Source organism: Vanellus vanellus, assembly GCF_965231255.1.
Source record: "Vanellus vanellus genome assembly, chromosome: 2".
Taxonomy (NCBI): Eukaryota; Metazoa; Chordata; class Aves; order Charadriiformes; family Charadriidae; genus Vanellus; species Vanellus vanellus.
In genome coordinates this window covers 170,385,816-170,409,220 of record NC_138906.1, presented here as the reverse complement: position 1 = coordinate 170,409,220, position 23,405 = coordinate 170,385,816, and the positions used below count along the sequence as shown (strand labels likewise).

The 23,405-nt window shown below is 61.2% G+C and overlaps 1 protein-coding gene across 1 annotated transcript in view; it reads right to left on the bottom strand.

Moving 5' to 3' along the window:
• The window catches only part of EPPK1 (epiplakin 1), a gene marked incomplete at both ends in the record, with an annotated part of 42,300 nt that extends 21,652 nt beyond the window's left edge, over positions 1–20,648 (bottom strand). The window contains one exon of the mRNA XM_082499270.1: positions 1,725–20,648. Coding sequence (XP_082355396.1) covers positions 1,725–20,648 — 18,924 coding nt within the window. The remainder of the gene's footprint in view (positions 1–1,724) is intronic.
• Positions 20,649–23,405: the final 2,757 nt, after the last annotated feature.

Here is a 23,405-nt window from a genome sequence, read left to right as displayed (position 1 = left end):
CCCTGTTACGCTCTGGACCTTTGGGTAAGTTGTGGCATTTCTGGTGTGTCCCCACGTTTGTAATGCAGATGGTGGTTGGACAGTCGCGGTTATGCCAGCCCAGAGCAGAGGGCCGTGTCTCCCCTGTGCTGCAGCCAGCGCTGCCGAGCGTCAGACTCCACACAAAGAGCAGTGCGAGCCCCTGCCGACACCCCCGATCCTGCCTTCCAGCTCCGGGTGACCTCTGGCTGAGGGACCTCCTGAGGCAGAGGTGGGTCTTTGCATTTAACAGCCCTCAGTGGACTTCTCTACCATTCGTTTGCCCCATCACTTTTTGAGGCCATGCAAATCTCTGGGCTACACGGCAGGTTGTAGTAAGTAGTTCCACGGCTAATCTATACTTGTATCTAGCTATCAGCTCTACAAGCTGTGGCAAAAAATCCATTTTCCAGGACATTACTGGGTTAATTAAGGCAAATAGCCTCAGGTAATGCATTTAAGGAGAGTAAGTTTCCTTCTATTAAACAGTAGTAGAATTACTCAGCCCTGAACTCTACAGCAGAGTGGTTCTGGGGCTGCCTCCTCTCCCGGAGCGTGGCACGTGGGCTGAGTCAGCTCAGGACACGGGACGGCAAAAGGAGCTGAGAAATGCCCAGAGGCCAGCTTGAGGGAACGGACGCGCCGCTGCCGGCTCCCCTGACCGCAGGTGGACAGACGAGAGACGCAGCATGACAACGTCCCCCACGGGATCTCAGCTCCTGTGTGGATCCCACAGCACAGCTGTCTATAGAGGCTCTGTGGAGAGCCGGGGAATTGGAGAGAGGGGAAGCACAGCATGAGAGCGAATTGAGTGTATGTACTGCTGAGAGACCAAACCACTCTAAGCGGAGGGTGTCTGTAGCCCGGACGACCCCATAAAAACTAGACAAGCTGAGCCATAAAGAGTAAACACACATAATCCCACCCCAGGAACACCTAACACCACCCTGACATACTGCCTACACGGAAATGTGGTCTCCATGCAAAATTCAGGTTTCAAAAACTGCAACTCTTAAGAACGCCCTGAAAATCTGATAAGAAAAAAAAATGTTCTTCATGCATAAGAAAACAGACTAGAAGGAGAATAAAAATACCGTTCACACTACACCTCACACACCACAAAAGACACACTTCCATTTAAGCCTGGCTGAGGAAAATGAGGACAACATATTTCACCAAAACGACCTAAGATGACCCAGGTCGATTGCTGTGTTCCTGAAATATGTCAGAAGAAAAAAAGCTTAATACACTGTAGCAACACGCTCGGGGGAGTCACTTAAAAGCTATACCTGATGTGCGTAGGTTACAGAAAAGGGAAGAGAACAATAAGGAAAGTCAAAGAATGAAAACAGCATTTTAAAAAATACAATTAAAAAAAAAAGAAAAGTACCAGCAGCAAAGAAACTATTCACAATAGCTAAATTCTTCAAAAATGACATAACAACAACAAAAATGCAATACGTTCAACAATTATTTGATAAAATATTAAGGAAAAAAAGACCAGTGTCTGGGTCGGGCACGCAGCGGCGGAGGAGCTGCATGTAGGTGAGGTTCTCGTGGGTGTTGGGGTCGAAGAAGCCCTTGGTGTCGTCGGTGGGGTCGGAGAGGATCTGGCTCATCTCCTGGTCAAAGTAGCCGCGCCGGTAGGCCACCTCCACGGGGAGGCGGTGGCTGTGCACGGGGTCGATGATGCCGCCGGTGGCGATCTGGGCCTCGAGGAGGCGGATGCCGTGCTCCTTGACGATGAGCTCCTTCTTCATGGCCTGGAAGAGGGAGATCTGGTCGCCGGTGTAGGGGTCGGTGTAGCCCGTCACGGCCCTCTCGGCCGACAGGAGCTTCTCGTGCAGCTCGCTGCCCACCAGCCCGGACGAGACGGCCTCGTCCACGGAGAGCTTCTTGCTGGTGAGCGGGTCAACGACGAAGCCGGTGGCAGCCTGCGCCTCCAGCAGCACCAGGGCCGTGCCCTGCCTCAGGATGCCCTTCCACATGGCCTGGTAGATGCTCATCTTCTCCATCTTGGCGGGGTCGGCCTTGGAGGGCACCAGCACGCCGGCGATGCAGCCCGTGCCGTCCAGGTAGCGCTTGACGGAGGCCATTTCCGTCACCTCCTCCACCGTCTTGGAGCCCTGGACGAGGTCGGCCAGCGTGTCCTTGTCGATGATGCCCGAGTCCACCAGGTCCGAGGCGGTCACCTGCCTCCTGAGGCCCGTGAATTTCACGTTGCTGCTGCGCTCCACCGCCTCCTCGATGAGGACGGTGAGGCGCCTTGCCAGCTCGTCCAGCGCCAGGCTCCCGGCCCGCACCTGCCCCAGCAGCTCCTGCCTCTTTGCCTCGGAGACGTACTTGGAGAAGAGGAGCTCCCACAGGGAGACCTTCCTGCCCTGGAAGCCGCCCGCCGAGACCTCGACGGTGCGCGACTTCAGGGAGCGCTCCAGCTCCAGCTCCCGCTCCCGCTCCCGCTCCTGCCGGGAGCCCGCGGTCTCGCCGTTCTCGGCCGGCGGCGGGGCCTGCTGCTGCGTCGGCTTGCGGGCCGGGGCAGCGCCGTGGCCCTGGCCCTCGGCCCCGGTGATGATGGCGGTGAGGAGGGCGATCATCTCCGAGATGGTGACCGTCCCCGCCTTGTACTTGCGGAGGAGGTCCTGGCGGCGGTGGTCGGGGACGTAGCGGGAGAAGAGGAGCTCCCAGACGGTGACGCTCTGGCCCTGGAAGAGCCCCACGCTGAGGGTGGTGCGGGCGGCCTGCAGGGCTTTGCGGGCGTCCTCGGTCAGCTGGTAGAGGACGGAGCCCTTGTCCATGAGCTGGAGCATGAGCAGCCCCGTGTCCGGGTCGGGCACGCAGCGGCGGAGGAGCTGCATGTAGGTGAGGTTCTCGTGGGTGTTGGGGTCGAAGAAGCCCTTGGTGTCGTCGGTGGGGTCGGAGAGGATCTGGCTCATCTCCTGGTCAAAGTAGCCGCGCCGGTAGGCCACCTCCACGGGGAGGCGGTGGCTGTGCACGGGGTCGATGATGCCGCCGGTGGCGATCTGGGCCTCGAGGAGGCGGATGCCGTGCTCCTTGACGATGAGCTCCTTCTTCATGGCCTGGAAGAGGGAGATCTGGTCGCCGGTGTAGGGGTCGGTGTAGCCCGTCACGGCCCTCTCGGCCGACAGGAGCTTCTCGTGCAGCTCGCTGCCCACCAGCCCGGACGAGACGGCCTCGTCCACGGAGAGCTTCTTGCTGGTGAGCGGGTCAACGACGAAGCCGGTGGCAGCCTGCGCCTCCAGCAGCACCAGGGCCGTGCCCTGCCTCAGGATGCCCTTCCACATGGCCTGGTAGATGCTCATCTTCTCCATCTTGGCGGGGTCGGCCTTGGAGGGCACCAGCACGCCGGCGATGCAGCCCGTGCCGTCCAGGTAGCGCTTGACGGAGGCCATTTCCGTCACCTCCTCCACCGTCTTGGAGCCCTGGACGAGGTCGGCCAGCGTGTCCTTGTCGATGATGCCCGAGTCCACCAGGTCCGAGGCGGTCACCTGCCTCCTGAGGCCCGTGAATTTCACGTTGCTGCTGCGCTCCACCGCCTCCTCGATGAGGACGGTGAGGCGCCTTGCCAGCTCGTCCAGCGCCAGGCTCCCGGCCCGCACCTGCCCCAGCAGCTCCTGCCTCTTTGCCTCGGAGACGTACTTGGAGAAGAGGAGCTCCCACAGGGAGACCTTCCTGCCCTGGAAGCCGCCCGCCGAGACCTCGACGGTGCGCGACTTCAGGGAGCGCTCCAGCTCCAGCTCCCGCTCCCGCTCCCGCTCCCGCTCCTGCCGGGAGCCCGCGGCCTCGCCGTTCTCGGCCGGCGGCGGGGCCTGCTGCTGCGTCGGCTTGCGGGCCGGGGCAGCGCCGTGGCCCTGGCCCTCGGCCCCGGTGATGATGGCGGTGAGGAGGGCGATCATCTCCGAGATGGTGACCGTCCCCGCCTTGTACTTGCGGAGGAGGTCCTGGCGGCGGTGGTCGGGGACGTAGCGGGAGAAGAGGAGCTCCCAGACGGTGACGCTCTGGCCCTGGAAGAGCCCCACGCTGAGGGTGGTGCGGGCGGCCTGCAGGGCTTTGCGGGCGTCCTCGGTCAGCTGGTAGAGGACGGAGCCCTTGTCCATGAGCTGGAGCATGAGCAGCCCCGTGTCCGGGTCGGGCACGCAGCGGCGGAGGAGCTGCATGTAGGTGAGGTTCTCGTGGGTGTTGGGGTCGAAGAAGCCCTTGGTGTCGTCGGTGGGGTCGGAGAGGATCTGGCTCATCTCCTGGTCAAAGTAGCCGCGCCGGTAGGCCACCTCCACGGGGAGGCGGTGGCTGTGCACAGGGTCGATGATGCCGCCGGTGGCGATCTGGGCCTCGAGGAGGCGGATGCCGTGCTCCTTGACGATGAGCTCCTTCTTCATGGCCTGGAAGAGGGAGATCTGGTCGCCGGTGTAGGGGTCGGTGTAGCCCGTCACGGCCCTCTCGGCCGACAGGAGCTTCTCGTGCAGCTCGCTGCCCACCAGCCCGGACGAGACGGCCTCGTCCACGGAGAGCTTCTTGCTGGTGAGCGGGTCAACGACGAAGCCGGTGGCAGCCTGCGCCTCCAGCAGCACCAGGGCCGTGCCCTGCCTCAGGATGCCCTTCCACATGGCCTGGTAGATGCTCATCTTCTCCATCTTGGCGGGGTCGGCCTTGGAGGGCACCAGCACGCCGGCGATGCAGCCCGTGCCGTCCAGGTAGCGCTTGACGGAGGCCATTTCCGTCACCTCCTCCACCGTCTTGGAGCCCTGGACGAGGTCGGCCAGCGTGTCCTTGTCGATGATGCCCGAGTCCACCAGGTCCGAGGCGGTCACCTGCCTCCTGAGGCCCGTGAATTTCACATTGCTGCTGCGCTCCACCGCCTCCTCGATGAGGACGGTGAGGCGCCTTGCCAGCTCGTCCAGCGCCAGGCTCCCGGCCCGCACCTGCCCCAGCAGCTCCTGCCTCTTTGCCTCGGAGACGTACTTGGAGAAGAGGAGCTCCCACAGGGAGACCTTCCTGCCCTGGAAGCCGCCCGCCGAGACCTCGACGGTGCGCGACTTCAGGGAGCGCTCCAGCTCCAGCTCCCGCTCCCGCTCCCGCTCCTGCCGGGAGCCCGCGGCCTCGCCGTTCTCGGCCGGCGGCGGGGCCTGCTGCTGCGTCGGCTTGCGGGCCGGGGCAGCGCCGTGGCCCTGGCCCTCGGCCCCGGTGATGATGGCGGTGAGGAGGGCGATCATCTCCGAGATGGTGACCGTCCCCGCCTTGTACTTGCGGAGGAGGTCCTGGCGGCGGTGGTCGGGGACGTAGCGGGAGAAGAGGAGCTCCCAGACGGTGACGCTCTGGCCCTGGAAGAGCCCCACGCTGAGGGTGGTGCGGGCGGCCTGCAGGGCTTTGCGGGCGTCCTCGGTCAGCTGGTAGAGGACGGAGCCCTTGTCCATGAGCTGGAGCATGAGCAGCCCCGTGTCCGGGTCGGGCACGCAGCGGCGGAGGAGCTGCATGTAGGTGAGGTTCTCGTGGGTGTTGGGGTCGAAGAAGCCCTTGGTGTCGTCGGTGGGGTCGGAGAGGATCTGGCTCATCTCCTGGTCAAAGTAGCCGCGCCGGTAGGCCACCTCCACGGGGAGGCGGTGGCTGTGCACGGGGTCGATGATGCCGCCGGTGGCGATCTGGGCCTCGAGGAGGCGGATGCCGTGCTCCTTGACGATGAGCTCCTTCTTCATGGCCTGGAAGAGGGAGATCTGGTCGCCGGTGTAGGGGTCGGTGTAGCCCGTCACGGCCCTCTCGGCCGACAGGAGCTTCTCGTGCAGCTCGCTGCCCACCAGCCCGGACGAGACGGCCTCGTCCACGGAGAGCTTCTTGCTGGTGAGCGGGTCAACGACGAAGCCGGTGGCAGCCTGCGCCTCCAGCAGCACCAGGGCCGTGCCCTGCCTCAGGATGCCCTTCCACATGGCCTGGTAGATGCTCATCTTCTCCATCTTGGCGGGGTCGGCCTTGGAGGGCACCAGCACGCCGGCGATGCAGCCCGTGCCGTCCAGGTAGCGCTTGACGGAGGCCATTTCCGTCACCTCCTCCACCGTCTTGGAGCCCTGGACGAGGTCGGCCAGCGTGTCCTTGTCGATGATGCCCGAGTCCACCAGGTCCGAGGCGGTCACCTGCCTCCTGAGGCCCGTGAATTTCACGTTGCTGCTGCGCTCCACCGCCTCCTCGATGAGGACGGTGAGGCGCCTTGCCAGCTCGTCCAGCGCCAGGCTCCCGGCCCGCACCTGCCCCAGCAGCTCCTGCCTCTTTGCCTCGGAGACGTACTTGGAGAAGAGGAGCTCCCACAGGGAGACCTTCCTGCCCTGGAAGCCGCCCGCCGAGACCTCGACGGTGCGCGACTTCAGGGAGCGCTCCAGCTCCAGCTCCCGCTCCCGCTCCCGCTCCTGCCGGGAGCCCGCGGCCTCGCCGTTCTCGGCCGGCGGCGGGGCCTGCTGCTGCGTCGGCTTGCGGGCCGGGGCAGCGCCGTGGCCCTGGCCCTCGGCCCCGGTGATGATGGCGGTGAGGAGGGCGATCATCTCCGAGATGGTGACCGTCCCCGCCTTGTACTTGCGGAGGAGGTCCTGGCGGCGGTGGTCGGGGACGTAGCGGGAGAAGAGGAGCTCCCAGACGGTGACGCTCTGGCCCTGGAAGAGCCCCACGCTGAGGGTGGTGCGGGCGGCCTGCAGGGCTTTGCGGGCGTCCTCGGTCAGCTGGTAGAGGACGGAGCCCTTGTCCATGAGCTGGAGCATGAGCAGCCCCGTGTCCGGGTCGGGCACGCAGCGGCGGAGGAGCTGCATGTAGGTGAGGTTCTCGTGGGTGTTGGGGTCGAAGAAGCCCTTGGTGTCGTCGGTGGGGTCGGAGAGGATCTGGCTCATCTCCTGGTCAAAGTAGCCGCGCCGGTAGGCCACCTCCACGGGGAGGCGGTGGCTGTGCACGGGGTCGATGATGCCGCCGGTGGCGATCTGGGCCTCGAGGAGGCGGATGCCGTGCTCCTTGACGATGAGCTCCTTCTTCATGGCCTGGAAGAGGGAGATCTGGTCGCCGGTGTAGGGGTCGGTGTAGCCCGTCACGGCCCTCTCGGCCGACAGGAGCTTCTCGTGCAGCTCGCTGCCCACCAGCCCGGACGAGACGGCCTCGTCCACGGAGAGCTTCTTGCTGGTGAGCGGGTCAACGACGAAGCCGGTGGCAGCCTGCGCCTCCAGCAGCACCAGGGCCGTGCCCTGCCTCAGGATGCCCTTCCACATGGCCTGGTAGATGCTCATCTTCTCCATCTTGGCGGGGTCGGCCTTGGAGGGCACCAGCACGCCGGCGATGCAGCCCGTGCCGTCCAGGTAGCGCTTGACGGAGGCCATTTCCGTCACCTCCTCCACCGTCTTGGAGCCCTGGACGAGGTCGGCCAGCGTGTCCTTGTCGATGATGCCCGAGTCCACCAGGTCCGAGGCGGTCACCTGCCTCCTGAGGCCCGTGAATTTCACGTTGCTGCTGCGCTCCACCGCCTCCTCGATGAGGACGGTGAGGCGCCTTGCCAGCTCGTCCAGCGCCAGGCTCCCGGCTCGCACCTGCCCCAGCAGCTCCTGCCTCTTTGCCTCGGAGACGTACTTGGAGAAGAGGAGCTCCCACAGGGAGACCTTCCTGCCCTGGAAGCCGCCCGCCGAGACCTCGACGGTGCGCGACTTCAGGGAGCGCTCCAGCTCCAGCTCCCGCTCCCGCTCCCGCTCCTGCCGGGAGCCCGCGGCCTCGCCGTTCTCGGCCGGCGGCGGGGCCTGCTGCTGCGTCGGCTTGCGGGCCGGGGCAGCGCCGTGGCCCTGGCCCTCGGCCCCGGTGATGATGGCGGTGAGGAGGGCGATCATCTCCGAGATGGTGACCGTCCCCGCCTTGTACTTGCGGAGGAGGTCCTGGCGGCGGTGGTCGGGGACGTAGCGGGAGAAGAGGAGCTCCCAGACGGTGACGCTCTGGCCCTGGAAGAGCCCCACGCTGAGGGTGGTGCGGGCGGCCTGCAGGGCTTTGCGGGCGTCCTCGGTCAGCTGGTAGAGGACGGAGCCCTTGTCCATGAGCTGGAGCATGAGCAGCCCCGTGTCCGGGTCGGGCACGCAGCGGCGGAGGAGCTGCATGTAGGTGAGGTTCTCGTGGGTGTTGGGGTCGAAGAAGCCCTTGGTGTCGTCGGTGGGGTCGGAGAGGATCTGGCTCATCTCCTGGTCAAAGTAGCCGCGCCGGTAGGCCACCTCCACGGGGAGGCGGTGGCTGTGCACGGGGTCGATGATGCCGCCGGTGGCGATCTGGGCCTCGAGGAGGCGGATGCCGTGCTCCTTGACGATGAGCTCCTTCTTCATGGCCTGGAAGAGGGAGATCTGGTCGCCGGTGTAGGGGTCGGTGTAGCCCGTCACGGCCCTCTCGGCCGACAGGAGCTTCTCGTGCAGCTCGCTGCCCACCAGCCCGGACGAGACGGCCTCGTCCACGGAGAGCTTCTTGCTGGTGAGCGGGTCAACGACGAAGCCGGTGGCAGCCTGCGCCTCCAGCAGCACCAGGGCCGTGCCCTGCCTCAGGATGCCCTTCCACATGGCCTGGTAGATGCTCATCTTCTCCATCTTGGCGGGGTCGGCCTTGGAGGGCACCAGCACGCCGGCGATGCAGCCCGTGCCGTCCAGGTAGCGCTTGACGGAGGCCATTTCCGTCACCTCCTCCACCGTCTTGGAGCCCTGGACGAGGTCGGCCAGCGTGTCCTTGTCGATGATGCCCGAGTCCACCAGGTCCGAGGCGGTCACCTGCCTCCTGAGGCCCGTGAATTTCACGTTGCTGCTGCGCTCCACCGCCTCCTCGATGAGGACGGTGAGGCGCCTTGCCAGCTCGTCCAGCGCCAGGCTCCCGGCCCGCACCTGCCCCAGCAGCTCCTGCCTCTTTGCCTCGGAGACGTACTTGGAGAAGAGGAGCTCCCACAGGGAGACCTTCCTGCCCTGGAAGCCGCCCGCCGAGACCTCGACGGTGCGCGACTTCAGGGAGCGCTCCAGCTCCAGCTCCCGCTCCCGCTCCCGCTCCTGCCGGGAGCCCGCGGCCTCGCCGTTCTCGGCCGGCGGCAGGGCCTGCTGCTGCGTCGGCTTGCGGGCCGGGGCAGCGCCGTGGCCCTGGCCCTCGGCCCCGGTGATGATGGCGGTGAGGAGGGCGATCATCTCCGAGATGGTGACCGTCCCCGCCTTGTACTTGCGGAGGAGGTCCTGGCGGCGGTGGTCGGGGACGTAGCGGGAGAAGAGGAGCTCCCAGACGGTGACGCTCTGGCCCTGGAAGAGCCCCACGCTGAGGGTGGTGCGGGCGGCCTGCAGGGCTTTGCGGGCGTCCTCGGTCAGCTGGTAGAGGACGGAGCCCTTGTCCATGAGCTGGAGCATGAGCAGCCCCGTGTCCGGGTCGGGCACGCAGCGGCGGAGGAGCTGCATGTAGGTGAGGTTCTCGTGGGTGTTGGGGTCGAAGAAGCCCTTGGTGTCGTCGGTGGGGTCGGAGAGGATCTGGCTCATCTCCTGGTCAAAGTAGCCGCGCCGGTAGGCCACCTCCACGGGGAGGCGGTGGCTGTGCACGGGGTCGATGATGCCGCCGGTGGCGATCTGGGCCTCGAGGAGGCGGATGCCGTGCTCCTTGACGATGAGCTCCTTCTTCATGGCCTGGAAGAGGGAGATCTGGTCGCCGGTGTAGGGGTCGGTGTAGCCCGTCACGGCCCTCTCGGCCGACAGGAGCTTCTCGTGCAGCTCGCTGCCCACCAGCCCGGACGAGACGGCCTCGTCCACGGAGAGCTTCTTGCTGGTGAGCGGGTCAACGACGAAGCCGGTGGCAGCCTGCGCCTCCAGCAGCACCAGGGCCGTGCCCTGCCTCAGGATGCCCTTCCACATGGCCTGGTAGATGCTCATCTTCTCCATCTTGGCGGGGTCGGCCTTGGAGGGCACCAGCACGCCGGCGATGCAGCCCGTGCCATCCAGGTAGCGCTTGACGGAGGCCATTTCCGTCACCTCCTCCACCGTCTTGGAGCCCTGGACGAGGTCGGCCAGCGTGTCCTTGTCGATGATGCCCGAGTCCACCAGGTCCGAGGCGGTCACCTGCCTCCTGAGGCCCGTGAATTTCACGTTGCTGCTGCGCTCCACCGCCTCCTCGATGAGGACGGTGAGGCGCCTTGCCAGCTCGTCCAGCGCCAGGCTCCCGGCCCGCACCTGCCCCAGCAGCTCCTGCCTCTTTGCCTCGGAGACGTACTTGGAGAAGAGGAGCTCCCACAGGGAGACCTTCCTGCCCTGGAAGCCGCCCGCCGAGACCTCGACGGTGCGCGACTTCAGGGAGCGCTCCAGCTCCAGCTCCCGCTCCCGCTCCCGCTCCTGCCGGGAGCCCGCGGCCTCGCCGTTCTCGGCCGGCGGCGGGGCCTGCTGCTGCGTCGGCTTGCGGGCCGGGGCAGCGCCGTGGCCCTGGCCCTCGGCCCCGGTGATGATGGCGGTGAGGAGGGCGATCATCTCCGAGATGGTGACCGTCCCCGCCTTGTACTTGCGGAGGAGGTCCTGGCGGCGGTGGTCGGGGACGTAGCGGGAGAAGAGGAGCTCCCAGACGGTGACGCTCTGGCCCTGGAAGAGCCCCACGCTGAGGGTGGTGCGGGCGGCCTGCAGGGCTTTGCGGGCGTCCTCGGTCAGCTGGTAGAGGACGGAGCCCTTGTCCATGAGCTGGAGCATGAGCAGCCCCGTGTCCGGGTCGGGCACGCAGCGGCGGAGGAGCTGCATGTAGGTGAGGTTCTCGTGGGTGTTGGGGTCGAAGAAGCCCTTGGTGTCGTCGGTGGGGTCGGAGAGGATCTGGCTCATCTCCTGGTCAAAGTAGCCGCGCCGGTAGGCCACCTCCACGGGGAGGCGGTGGCTGTGCACGGGGTCGATGATGCCGCCGGTGGCGATCTGGGCCTCGAGGAGGCGGATGCCGTGCTCCTTGACGATGAGCTCCTTCTTCATGGCCTGGAAGAGGGAGATCTGGTCGCCGGTGTAGGGGTCGGTGTAGCCCGTCACGGCCCTCTCGGCCGACAGGAGCTTCTCGTGCAGCTCGCTGCCCACCAGCCCGGACGAGACGGCCTCGTCCACGGAGAGCTTCTTGCTGGTGAGCGGGTCAACGACGAAGCCGGTGGCAGCCTGCGCCTCCAGCAGCACCAGGGCCGTGCCCTGCCTCAGGATGCCCTTCCACATGGCCTGGTAGATGCTCATCTTCTCCATCTTGGCGGGGTCGGCCTTGGAGGGCACCAGCACGCCGGCGATGCAGCCCGTGCCGTCCAGGTAGCGCTTGACGGAGGCCATTTCCGTCACCTCCTCCACCGTCTTGGAGCCCTGGACGAGGTCGGCCAGCGTGTCCTTGTCGATGATGCCCGAGTCCACCAGGTCCGAGGCGGTCACCTGCCTCCTGAGGCCCGTGAATTTCACGTTGCTGCTGCGCTCCACCGCCTCCTCGATGAGGACGGTGAGGCGCCTTGCCAGCTCGTCCAGCGCCAGGCTCCCGGCCCGCACCTGCCCCAGCAGCTCCTGCCTCTTTGCCTCGGAGACGTACTTGGAGAAGAGGAGCTCCCACAGGGAGACCTTCCTGCCCTGGAAGCCGCCCGCCGAGACCTCGACGGTGCGCGACTTCAGGGAGCGCTCCAGCTCCAGCTCCCGCTCCCGCTCCCGCTCCTGCCGGGAGCCCGCGGCCTCGCCGTTCTCGGCCGGCGGCGGGGCCTGCTGCTGCGTCGGCTTGCGGGCCGGGGCAGCGCCGTGGCCCTGGCCCTCGGCCCCGGTGATGATGGCGGTGAGGAGGGCGATCATCTCCGAGATGGTGACCGTCCCCGCCTTGTACTTGCGGAGGAGGTCCTGGCGGCGGTGGTCGGGGACGTAGCGGGAGAAGAGGAGCTCCCAGACGGTGACGCTCTGGCCCTGGAAGAGCCCCACGCTGAGGGTGGTGCGGGCGGCCTGCAGGGCTTTGCGGGCGTCCTCGGTCAGCTGGTAGAGGACGGAGCCCTTGTCCATGAGCTGGAGCATGAGCAGCCCCGTGTCCGGGTCGGGCACGCAGCGGCGGAGGAGCTGCATGTAGGTGAGGTTCTCGTGGGTGTTGGGGTCGAAGAAGCCCTTGGTGTCGTCGGTGGGGTCGGAGAGGATCTGGCTCATCTCCTGGTCAAAGTAGCCGCGCCGGTAGGCCACCTCCACGGGGAGGCGGTGGCTGTGCACGGGGTCGATGATGCCGCCGGTGGCGATCTGGGCCTCGAGGAGGCGGATGCCGTGCTCCTTGACGATGAGCTCCTTCTTCATGGCCTGGAAGAGGGAGATCTGGTCGCCGGTGTAGGGGTCGGTGTAGCCCGTCACGGCCCTCTCGGCCGACAGGAGCTTCTCGTGCAGCTCGCTGCCCACCAGCCCGGACGAGACGGCCTCGTCCACGGAGAGCTTCTTGCTGGTGAGCGGGTCAACGACGAAGCCGGTGGCAGCCTGCGCCTCCAGCAGCACCAGGGCCGTGCCCTGCCTCAGGATGCCCTTCCACATGGCCTGGTAGATGCTCATCTTCTCCATCTTGGCGGGGTCGGCCTTGGAGGGCACCAGCACGCCGGCGATGCAGCCCGTGCCATCCAGGTAGCGCTTGACGGAGGCCATTTCCGTCACCTCCTCCACCGTCTTGGAGCCCTGGACGAGGTCGGCCAGCGTGTCCTTGTCGATGATGCCCGAGTCCACCAGGTCCGAGGCGGTCACCTGCCTCCTGAGGCCCGTGAATTTCACGTTGCTGCTGCGCTCCACCGCCTCCTCGATGAGGACGGTGAGGCGCCTTGCCAGCTCGTCCAGCGCCAGGCTCCCGGCCCGCACCTGCCCCAGCAGCTCCTGCCTCTTTGCCTCGGAGACGTACTTGGAGAAGAGGAGCTCCCACAGGGAGACCTTCCTGCCCTGGAAGCCGCCCGCCGAGACCTCGACGGTGCGCGACTTCAGGGAGCGCTCCAGCTCCAGCTCCCGCTCCCGCTCCCGCTCCTGCCGGGAGCCCGCGGCCTCGCCGTTCTCGGCCGGCGGCGGGGCCTGCTGCTGCGTCGGCTTGCGGGCCGGGGCAGCGCCGTGGCCCTGGCCCTCGGCCCCGGTGATGATGGCGGTGAGGAGGGCGATCATCTCCGAGATGGTGACCGTCCCCGCCTTGTACTTGCGGAGGAGGTCCTGGCGGCGGTGGTCGGGGACGTAGCGGGAGAAGAGGAGCTCCCAGACGGTGACGCTCTGGCCCTGGAAGAGCCCCACGCTGAGGGTGGTGCGGGCGGCCTGCAGGGCTTTGCGGGCGTCCTCGGTCAGCTGGTAGAGGACGGAGCCCTTGTCCATGAGCTGGAGCATGAGCAGCCCCGTGTCCGGGTCGGGCACGCAGCGGCGGAGGAGCTGCATGTAGGTGAGGTTCTCGTGGGTGTTGGGGTCGAAGAAGCCCTTGGTGTCGTCGGTGGGGTCGGAGAGGATCTGGCTCATCTCCTGGTCAAAGTAGCCGCGCCGGTAGGCCACCTCCACGGGGAGGCGGTGGCTGTGCACGGGGTCGATGATGCCGCCGGTGGCGATCTGGGCCTCGAGGAGGCGGATGCCGTGCTCCTTGACGATGAGCTCCTTCTTCATGGCCTGGAAGAGGGACATCTTTTGTCCTGTGCATGGGTGTGTGTAGCCTGTTACAGATCTCTCTGCACAGAGAAGTTTTTTTTGTAGCTCGCTGCCCACCAGCCCGGACGAGACGGCCTCGTCCACGGAGAGCTTCTTGCTGGTGAGCGGGTCAATGAGGAAGCCGGTGGCAGCCTGCGCCTCCAGCAGCACCAGGGCCGTCCCTGGTCTCAGGATGCCCTTCCACATGGCCTGGTAGATGCTCATCTTCTCCATCTTGGCTGGGTCGGCCTTGGAGGGCACCAGCACGCCGGCAATGCTTCCAGTTCCCTCAAGGTATCTTTTCACACTTTCCATTTGTGCTATTTCTTCGGCCGTCTCTTTTCCTTCCTGGAGTTTTTCCATTGTTTCTTCTGTAATTATCTGTGCACTGAGGAGTTCTGATGCTGTTATTTGTTGTCTGAGTCCTTGGAACCAGACGTCACTTCTGTCCTCTTCTTTTTCTTTAATGATATTTAATATTGTTTCAATGATTCCTTGTAGGATGTGGTGGGATTCCTCTTTATATTTTTTCACCAGTTCTTTTCTTTTGTCTTCTGTGATGTATTCAGAACATAGAAGTTCCCACAATGATAACACATGTCCTTTGTATTTTCCAACAGTCACTTGTACCTTTGTAGATAATAGGGCATTTTTTGTTTGCTCATCAATGTAGAAATAACCATCTTCTTTTTCCATGACCTGCAGCAGGTACAATCCAGTATCTCTGTCTTTGGAACATCTCTGTAGGAGCTGACTGTAACTGATTTTCTCATGAGTGTTTGGATCTATAAAACCTTTGCTACCATGATCTGGATCAGAAAGTAGGAGAAACATATCATCATCCAAATATCCGCGCTGGTAGGCCACCTCCACGGGGAGGCGGTGGCTGTGCACAGGGTCAATGATGCCGCCGGTGGCGATCTGGGCCTCGAGGAGGCGGATGCCATGCTCCTTTACTGTCATCTTTTGCCGCATGGCCTGGAAGAGGGAAATTTTATTTCCTGCATAAGGATCTGTGTATCCTGTCACAGCTTTCTCTGCTGACAGGAGCTTCTCATGAATCTCACTGCCCACCAGCCCAGACGAGATGGCCTCATCCACGGAGAGCTGCTTATTTTTCAGTGGGTCAATGAGAAAACCAGTGGCAGCCTGTGCCTCCAGCAGCCCCAGTGCACATGGCTCTGTCAGGAGGCCCTTCTTCAGGGCCTGGTAGATGCTCATCTTCTCTTTCCTTGATGGGAGTAGAACTCCAGCAATGCATCCTGTGCCATTCAAGTACCTTTTGATGGTGTCCCTCTTTGCGAGGCTGGCAAGCGTGAGACTCCCATCCTGCAGCTGATCTAGAGTTTTCTTGTCAATTATCTCAGAGTTAAACAATTCTGATATTGACACATCCCCCCGAAGTCCTTTAACCTTGAGGGCTTCCCCTCTTTGCTCTGTATCCTCAATTATTTTGAGGATGAGGGCTGTAAGATCTTCCAGTGTGAGGGTTTTGCATTTGTACTGCATCACTAGTTCTTTCCTTTTCTGCTCAGAGATGTAATGAGAGCAGAGAATTTCCCAGATGGAAACTCTTTGGTCCTTAAACTTTCCAAATTTCACTTCAAGGGGCTTTGAGCGCAAAACCTGTTTTGTAGACTCATCAATGTAGAAGTACTTTCCTCCTTCCTTTACAACTTGTAGCAGGTACAACCCAGTCGCTGAATCTTGGACACATCTCTCCAGGAGCTGCATGTAGGTGAGGTTCTCGTGGGTGTTGGGGTCGAAGAAGCCCTTGGTGTCATCGCTGGGGTCAGAGAGGATCTGGTTCATTTCCTGGTTGAAGTAGCCGCGCCGGTAGGCCACCTCCACAGGGATGCGGTGACTGTGCACGGGGTCGATGATGCCGCCGGTGGCAATCTGGGCCTCGAGCAGGCGGATGCCATGGCTCTTCACAATCAGTCCTTGGTTCATAGCTTCAAACAGGGACATTGGGGCTTTTGTGTAGGGGTCGGTGTAGCCCGTCACGGCTCTTTCTGCACACAGTAGCTTTTCAAAAATCTCCCCTCCAATTAGACCTTCAGTTAATGCTTCCTCCACTGAAAACTTCTTGTTTTTCTCTGGGTCGATGATGTAGCCAGTGGCAGCCTGTGCCTCCAGCAGCACCAGTGCTGTCCCTGGTCTCAGGATGCCCTTCCTCATGGCCTGGTAGATGCCCATCTTCTCATTACTTGGCTGTATAAGGACCCCTGCTATGAAATTGCTGCCCTCCAGGTACCTGCGGACAGAGTCCATTTCAGTGACTTCTTTGACTGTTTTCTTCCCCTGGTTGAGCTCATCGAGGGTTTTTTTGTCTATCAGTTGAGACTGGAAGAGGTCACTGGCGGATACTCTTTTCCGCAGGCCCTTGAATGCAAACTTCTTGCCATGTGTCTCCGTCTCTTTGATGATTGTGGTGACAATTGTTACAATTTCACGTAGCACTTCAGTATTCTCATCTTTGTACTTTTGCACCAGCTCTCTTCTCTTGCTGTCTGAGAGGTATTCAGAGTTGAGAAGGTCCCAGACTGACACTGTCTGTCCTTTGAACCGCCCTATGTTGACACAAACTGTCACAGATTTCAGCACCTCCATGGTTTGTTCATCCACACAGAACATGGCGTCTTCTGAGAGAGGAAGGAGCCAGAGACCTGACTCAGCCTCTTGAATGCATCTGTCCTTCAGCTGCTGGTAGGTCACATTCTCCTTTGTGTTTGGATCAAAGAAGATTTTGGTGCTGTCATTCAACTGAGAGAGGGTTTGGTTCAGGTCCTCATCGTAGAAGCCATACCTGCACGCAGCCTGGAGTGGAAGGTGATGGTGGTGAATGGGATCAATGACCCCTCCTGTGGCCAGCTGGGCCTCTAGCAAGGGAACAGCATCTCCCAGGGGAATCAGCTCTTTCCTGAGCGCCTGGCATAGTGAGATGGAGCTCCCTGTGTAGGGGTCCGTGTAGCCCGTCACCGCCCTCTCAGCGAGAAGGAGTTTCTCGGTGAGCTCTTCACCAACAACAGCTGCTTTCACGGCATCCCTCACGCTGAGTCTCTGGTTTGTTGCCGGGTCAGTTAGGTCTCCTGTGGCTGCCTGAGCTTCTAGCAGCCTCAGAGCAGCCCCAGGGAGGAGGAGATTGTTTTTCATGGCATTGTAAAAGGTCATCTTCTTTTTGGATGCCTCTATGAACACCCCAGCGATGCTGCCTGTGCCCTGCAAGTACCTCTTCACACTCTCCATTGCAGCCACTTCCTCGGGAGTTTTTATGCCCTGAGCCAGTTCTTCAAACGTCTTCTCAGTAATGATGCCAGTGTCCAGCAGCCAGACTGCTGGGACGCTGCCTCGCAAGCCTTCCAAGGCGATCTGGGTGCAGGCTTTCATCTCCATCTCCCCAACCAGTCTGAGCACAAAAGCAACCAGCTGCTGCAGCGACATTTCCTCGGACCGGATCCTCTCCATGAAGTCACTCCTCTGCTCCTCGGTGAAGTACCCAGAATGGACCAGTTCCCAGAGGGAGACCCCTTTTTCCTTCACCACAGTTTCCTTAAAAATCCGTTGGATTTGTTCATCAGTGTAGGCAGGAGCAGCTGTCTGTGGCATAGGCAGCAAGTGGAAGCCGGAGGTCTCATCCTTCTGGCAGCGCTTGATTAGTTCGGCATAGGTCACGGTCTCTTTGCTGTCCGGGACACAGAAGGCTCTGTTGTCATCACTGGGCTTAGAAAGGGCCTTGCTTGTGTCCTCATCCAGGCACCCTCGCTTCTGGGCAGATTCTATGGGGATATAGTGGCCACATGTTGGGTCAATGATGCCTCCTGTAGCCATCTGCACCTCCATCAACTGCATGGCCTGTTTGTCAGCAATCAGGCCCTTCTTCATCGCCTGGAAGAGGGGTATCTTCTTGCCTGTGAAAGGATCTTTATAGCCTGTTACAGCCCCTTCTGCATGCTGCAGCTTCTCATGGACTTCCGGCCCAATGACTCCCTCCTTGATGGCATCATCCACACAGAGTTTCTGGTTGTTCACTGGGTCAATGATGAAGCCTGTGGCAGCCTGGGCCTCTAGCAGTGGGAGGGCTACTCCTGGTACCATGATGTTTTTCTTCATGGCCTCGTAAATGCTTATCCTCTGGTTTGATGGCTGGAGTATGATCCCCCCGATGCTGCCAGAGCCATAGAGGTACTTTCTGACAGAGTCCATGTGCAGGATTTGCTCTGGTGTGACGGATCCCTCCAACACCTTCTCAAACAGGGCCTTGTCAATGACACCTGTTTCCATCAGGTGGTAAGCGCTGACGCTGCCTCTCATGGCTGGGAACTTGATGGGGGCCCATTTTTTCATTTCCTCCTCTAACATGATGCGAATTTCCTCCAGGGTGAGCTTCCTCAGCTGGTAGTGGTTGAATATCTCTCGGCGCCTCCCCTCGCTGAAGTACTCGGAGTTCAGCAGGTCCCACACAGAGACCTTCTCCCCCCGTAACCGCCCAAACCTGACCGGCAGCCAGGAGCTCCTGAACACCCGTCTGGTGGTGTCATCGATGAACTGGTGCTTCCTGCTGTTCAGAGGAAGGAGGCAGAGCCCGGTGGACGGCTCTGTGATGCACTTCTCCTTCAGCTGCAGGTAGGTGAGGTTCTCGTGGGTGTTGGGGTCGAAGAAGCCCTTGGTGTCATCACTGGGATCAGAAAGGATTAAGTTCATCTTCTTGTCAAAGTAGCCGCGCCGGTAGGCCACCTCCACAGGGATGCGGTGGCTGTTGACGGGGTCAATGATGCCGCCGGTGGCGATCTGGGCCTCAAGCAGGCGGATAGCGTGCTCCTTGACAATGAGCTCCTTCTTCATGGCCTGGAAGAGGGAGATCTTGTTCCCTGAGTAGGGATCTCTGTAGCCAGTGACTGATTTCTCTGCAGTCAATAGCTTGTCATAAACATCTGGGCCAATGACGTTTGCTCTTAACGCCTCATCCACAGAATACCTTTTGTTGGCAGCTGGGTCAATGATAAATCCAGTAGCAGCCTGTGCCTCCAGGAGGATCAGTGATGTTCCTGGCCTTAAAAGTCCTTTCCGCTTTCCCTGGTAGATGCTGATCTTCTCCTGGGAGTCAGGAAGCAGGAGCCCACCAATGCTACCTGTCCCTTGCAGGTATTTCTTGACAGTGTCCATGCTGACGACATCTTTGGCTGATGTTTCTCCCTCCTTCAGTTTCTTAAACAAATCTTTGTTGATGATTTCAGAGCTCAGGAGCTGGTCTGCTGTCACCTGGTCCCTCAGTCCTTCAAAGGTGACATTAGCAGTGGAAGCCCTTTCCTCAACGGTGGCCCTGACTGCCTTACCCAATTCTTGCATAGAGAGTGTTCCTGTAAGGTACTGCTGGGTGAGAGCAGCTCTTTGCTCACTCTGGATATAGTCTGAGAAGATGAGTTTCCAGAGAGACACCGACTTTCCCTTGAATTTGCCTAAAGCAATGGGTACCTGTGTGTTTTCCAGAGCTGATTGGGTCCTATGGTCAAAGAAGAGGTGGGTTCCCTCAACTCCTTCTCTGCCTTCTCCACCAAGTGGCAGCAGAAGGAGCCCCGTGTTGGGATCAGTGACACAGAGCTTGAGCAGGTCTGCGTAGGTCAGCTTCTCCTTGGAGCTGGGGTCGAAGAACCCTTTCATGTCATCAGTAGGACTGGAGAGGAGCTGTCTTGTGGCCTCATCCAGGTAGCCCCACTTGCAAGCTGTCTCTGTGGGGACACGGAGGTGCCTGCCTGGAGCAATTATACCCCCTGTGGCCATCTGAGCCTCCAGAAGGCAAATGCCGTGATCCTTGGGGATAAAGCCCTTCCTGATGGCTTGGAACAGAGAGAGCATTTCTCCAGTGTAGGGGTCCTTGTACCCAGTGATGGTCTTCTCAGCTGAAGACAGTTTCTCATGAAACTCTGGGCCGATGAGACCGACCCTGACAGCCTCATCAACTGAGTAGCTTTTGTTCTTTATGGGGTCTGTCAGGGTGCCGGTGGAGGCCTGGACTTGCAGGAGCATCAGAGCAGCACCAGGCACGAGGAGATGCTCTCTCAGTGCCTGGTAAAGGCTTTTCCGCTCGCTGGAAGGCAGGACAACACCGGCCACGCTCCTTGTCCCATGCAGGAACTGCTGAACGGAGTCGTTCTCTGCCACCTCCTGGGCAGAAATTCTTCCCTCCTCAAGACCTCTGAACATATCAGGGCTGATGATGCCGGAGTCCAGCAGATCTCTGCTGCTCACCCTCCCTGCCAGCCCTGGGAACGTGATTTGCAGGGGCAAGAGGAGAAAGCCTGAGGCTGGATCAACAACACAACTCTTCATGAGCTCCATGTAAGCGACCCTCTCCATAGTACTGGGGTTGAGGAACCCTTTGCTGTCCTCATTGCTGGGGTCAGAGAGGAGCTGGGTCATCTCTTCATCCAAATATCCCCTCTCACGGGCAACATCTGCTGTGAGCCGGCAGCCAGTGGCTGGGTCGATGATACCCCCGGTTGCAATCTGGGCCTCAAGCAGCCGAGTGCCTTGCTCCCGCCCGATCAGGTCCTTCTGGATCGCCTGGTAGAGGGAGATTTTCTCTTCTGTGTAGGGGTCCACAAAGCCAGTAACAGCTTTCTCTGCAGAGAGCAGCCTCTCCTTCAGTTCCAGCCCCACCAGCCCCATCTGCAGGGCTTCTGCTACGGACATGTGCCTGTTCTTCACCGGGTCGGCGATGAAGCCCGTGGCTGCCTGGGCCTCAAGAAGACAGAGTGCCAAATCCAAACTCAGAAGATGCTCTCTGGTGGCATCATAAAAGCTCATTATCTTCTTCGAAGCTTCTACATACACTCCAGCAATGCTGCCAGCTGCCTCCGAGGGCTGGCTAGAAGCATCCCTCGCCGTCACATCCCCATCAGCTGCTTTTTTCTGTTTGCGAGGCAACATGTCCTGGCACAAGTGGTTTGCTCCTGGCATGTCTCCCTGGTGAGGGAGGGGGGCAGCATGGCCATTCACTGCTGGCTTGCTCTCCATCCTCCCGCTGGGCTCCTTTCACAGCTGATGAGACTCTCTGGAGAGAGGGCAGAGAATGGGCAAGCTCAGTGAGAAATCAACTTTTCTGTGGTGTCCTGGTTTGAGTGACACAGGACTAATTTATCTTTCAGTAATTTTACTTTTCAGTAAGGTCTCTTCTAATGCTTGGGAAAACTGCACTTGTAGAACACTCCAGTGTCTGAAATGGTGAAAATATTCACTTTACAGCCAGCTATGCTGTGCGGGTTTCAAGGTCTTAGTGTTTTTGAGCTCTCCAGGTGCAGGATGAGGAGGAGTGAGACCCGGGCACTTGACCCAAGCTGCCAACAGGGTTAGTTCATACTGTCAGTGGCACATTCCATATAAATTAGCAAGTTTGCTGTGAAGTTCTTTTTTTTTTTCTATGATGGCTGCAATCCTAAGAACTCCTTGCCCCGGTGCTGGAGCAAGGATAGAACAGTGCCGGTGCCGGATAGAATGGGCTGATGATAATCCTTTTGTATTTTATATTGGTATTGGGAACAATATTGCTTCTTTAGTGTTATTAATGTTAATTATTTAGTCTCATTCTGTTACAGCGGTTTATGTTTCGGCCCTTGGGTTTCCTTGCTTTAGCCCAATTCCCCTTTCCAGGTGGAGAGGGGTCATTGGGTGATGGAATAATTGTCTAAACAACAACAAATTGTTGTGGGTTCCTCCCATTGCCAGGGCAAGGGACCATCTCGCCGTCACGGAGGAGAGAACTTCTCAGCAAACTTTCTAATTTCTATGGAATGTGCCGTTGATGTTATGAAATAACCCTGTTGGCCAGGTTGGGTCAAGTGCCCGGGTCTCACTCCTCATCATCCCTGCACCTGGAGATGCGGGATGAGGAGGAGGCTGCGGGGCGGAGGAGAGAGGGGTCTAGCCCTGCGATGCTGGGGCGAGCAGAGGTGGCTCATGAGTCCCACCCCCGGTGCAGAGCTGCTGGCACCAGTGCTGAGTGTGGTGTGCTAGGGCTGGACCAGCTCAATGGAGGCAGGTGAGGCCACGGGACTGAGCATGAAATGCTGCAGCAGGATGAGGAGCCCCATTTGCCCGAGCTCCTGCAGCTGAGCTGGATGGGTCATAGAATCATAGAATCACAGAATGGTTTGGGTTGAAGGGACCTTGAAGATCATTGGGTTCCACCCCCCTGCCCTGGGCAGGGCCACCCCCCCCAGCCCAGGTCGCTCCCAGCCCCGTCCAACCCGGCCTTGAACACCTCCAGGGATGGGGCAGCCACAGCTTCTCGGGGCAACCTGCGCCAGGGGCTCAGCGCCCGCACAGCCCACAAGTTCTTCCTCACATCTCCTCTCAGTCTCCCCTCTGTCAGCGTCAAACCGCTCCCCCTCGTCCCACGGCTGCCCCCCCTGACCCAGAGTCCCTCCCCAGCTCTCCCGGAGCCCCTTTAGGCACTGGAAGGGGCTCAGAGGTCTGCGCGGAGCCTTCTCTTCTCCAGGCTGACCCCCCACCTCTCCCAGCCCGTCTTCCCAGCAGAGGGGCTCCAGCCAGCTTCTCGTGGTGCTGCCAGCCAGCATTGAACCACAGAATCATAGAATAACAGAATCATGGAATGGTCAGAGTTAAAAGGGACCTTTAAAGACCATCGAGTACCCCCCTGCCCTGAGCAGGGCCACCCCCCCCCAGCCCAGGTTGCTCCCAGCCCCGTCCAACCCGGCCTTGAACACCTCCAGGGATGGGATCTCTGGACCAGGCTGTGAGGCCACAGCCAGAGTAGGGCTACCCCACGGCACACATGGCTGTTCACAGCAGCAGAGGAGAAGGGCGGTGGCACAGCAGCCCCAGGGTAGCCGGTGCCACGCTGACCCTCCCGTGGCGGTCGTACTGAGTGGGGACGGTGCCGACTAGCCGTACCTCGCTGCCCACACTGGCGCTGGGGCATGGACCTTGCCTGGGGCTCCCAGACCCAGGTCCTGCCCTGCACCACCAGTGCAAACACACCGGGGCAAGCAGAGCAGCGTGCCACTGCTGGCAGGCACCGTGCCCAGGCCCCTGCTCACCGCGCGACCAGCGTCTCCAGCAGGGTCAGTGCCATGCCTGCCCGCTCCAGCTTGTCTCGTGCCCCCCGGGCCCAGCCAGCACCTTCTCGCAAGGGCTCCTCTGTCCCCGCCGTGCTCCAGGCTCGCCGCCCGTCCTGGGGGAAAGGTCCCAACAACCGCCAGCTCGGTCTGCCCGGTGATGTCAGCGCGAGCGCGGCTGTGCGGGCTTGGATCTGCCCGGGCAATGCTGTTTGTGTTTGCAGGTTCAGGATTGCAGCTGGTGCTGGTGCCAAGAGGTGGAGACGGCGGGTGGGACGGCCACGGGCACTGCGGTTCCTGCCCCCGGGACGGGCCGTCCTGGGCCACGCTGGGTGAGGGGACGCACAGGCACAAGGCACGGCGGGGCCGGCAGCACCGCCCCACCGGCTCTGCCCACCCCGCTTTCCCGCCTTGAAAGCTGCTCCCGGTGCCGCAGCCCTTTCCCCGCACAGCGATGCCGGGTGAGATGGCGCAGGCTGTGCTGCGCTGGGAAGGAGGTGGGCTCAGCCCAGCCATGCCATGGCACAGGGGTGGGCAGTGCCGGTGTGGCTGCGGTACCCAGAGACCCCCCGGGTAGATCCTGGTATGTCCCAGACCCGAGCTGGCCACCGGCACTGGAGTGCGGAGGAGATTTGGGCGCTGCCATCCGTAACACAGCTTGAAACCCCGATTCCCACCAGGGCTGGGTTGCGGTGAA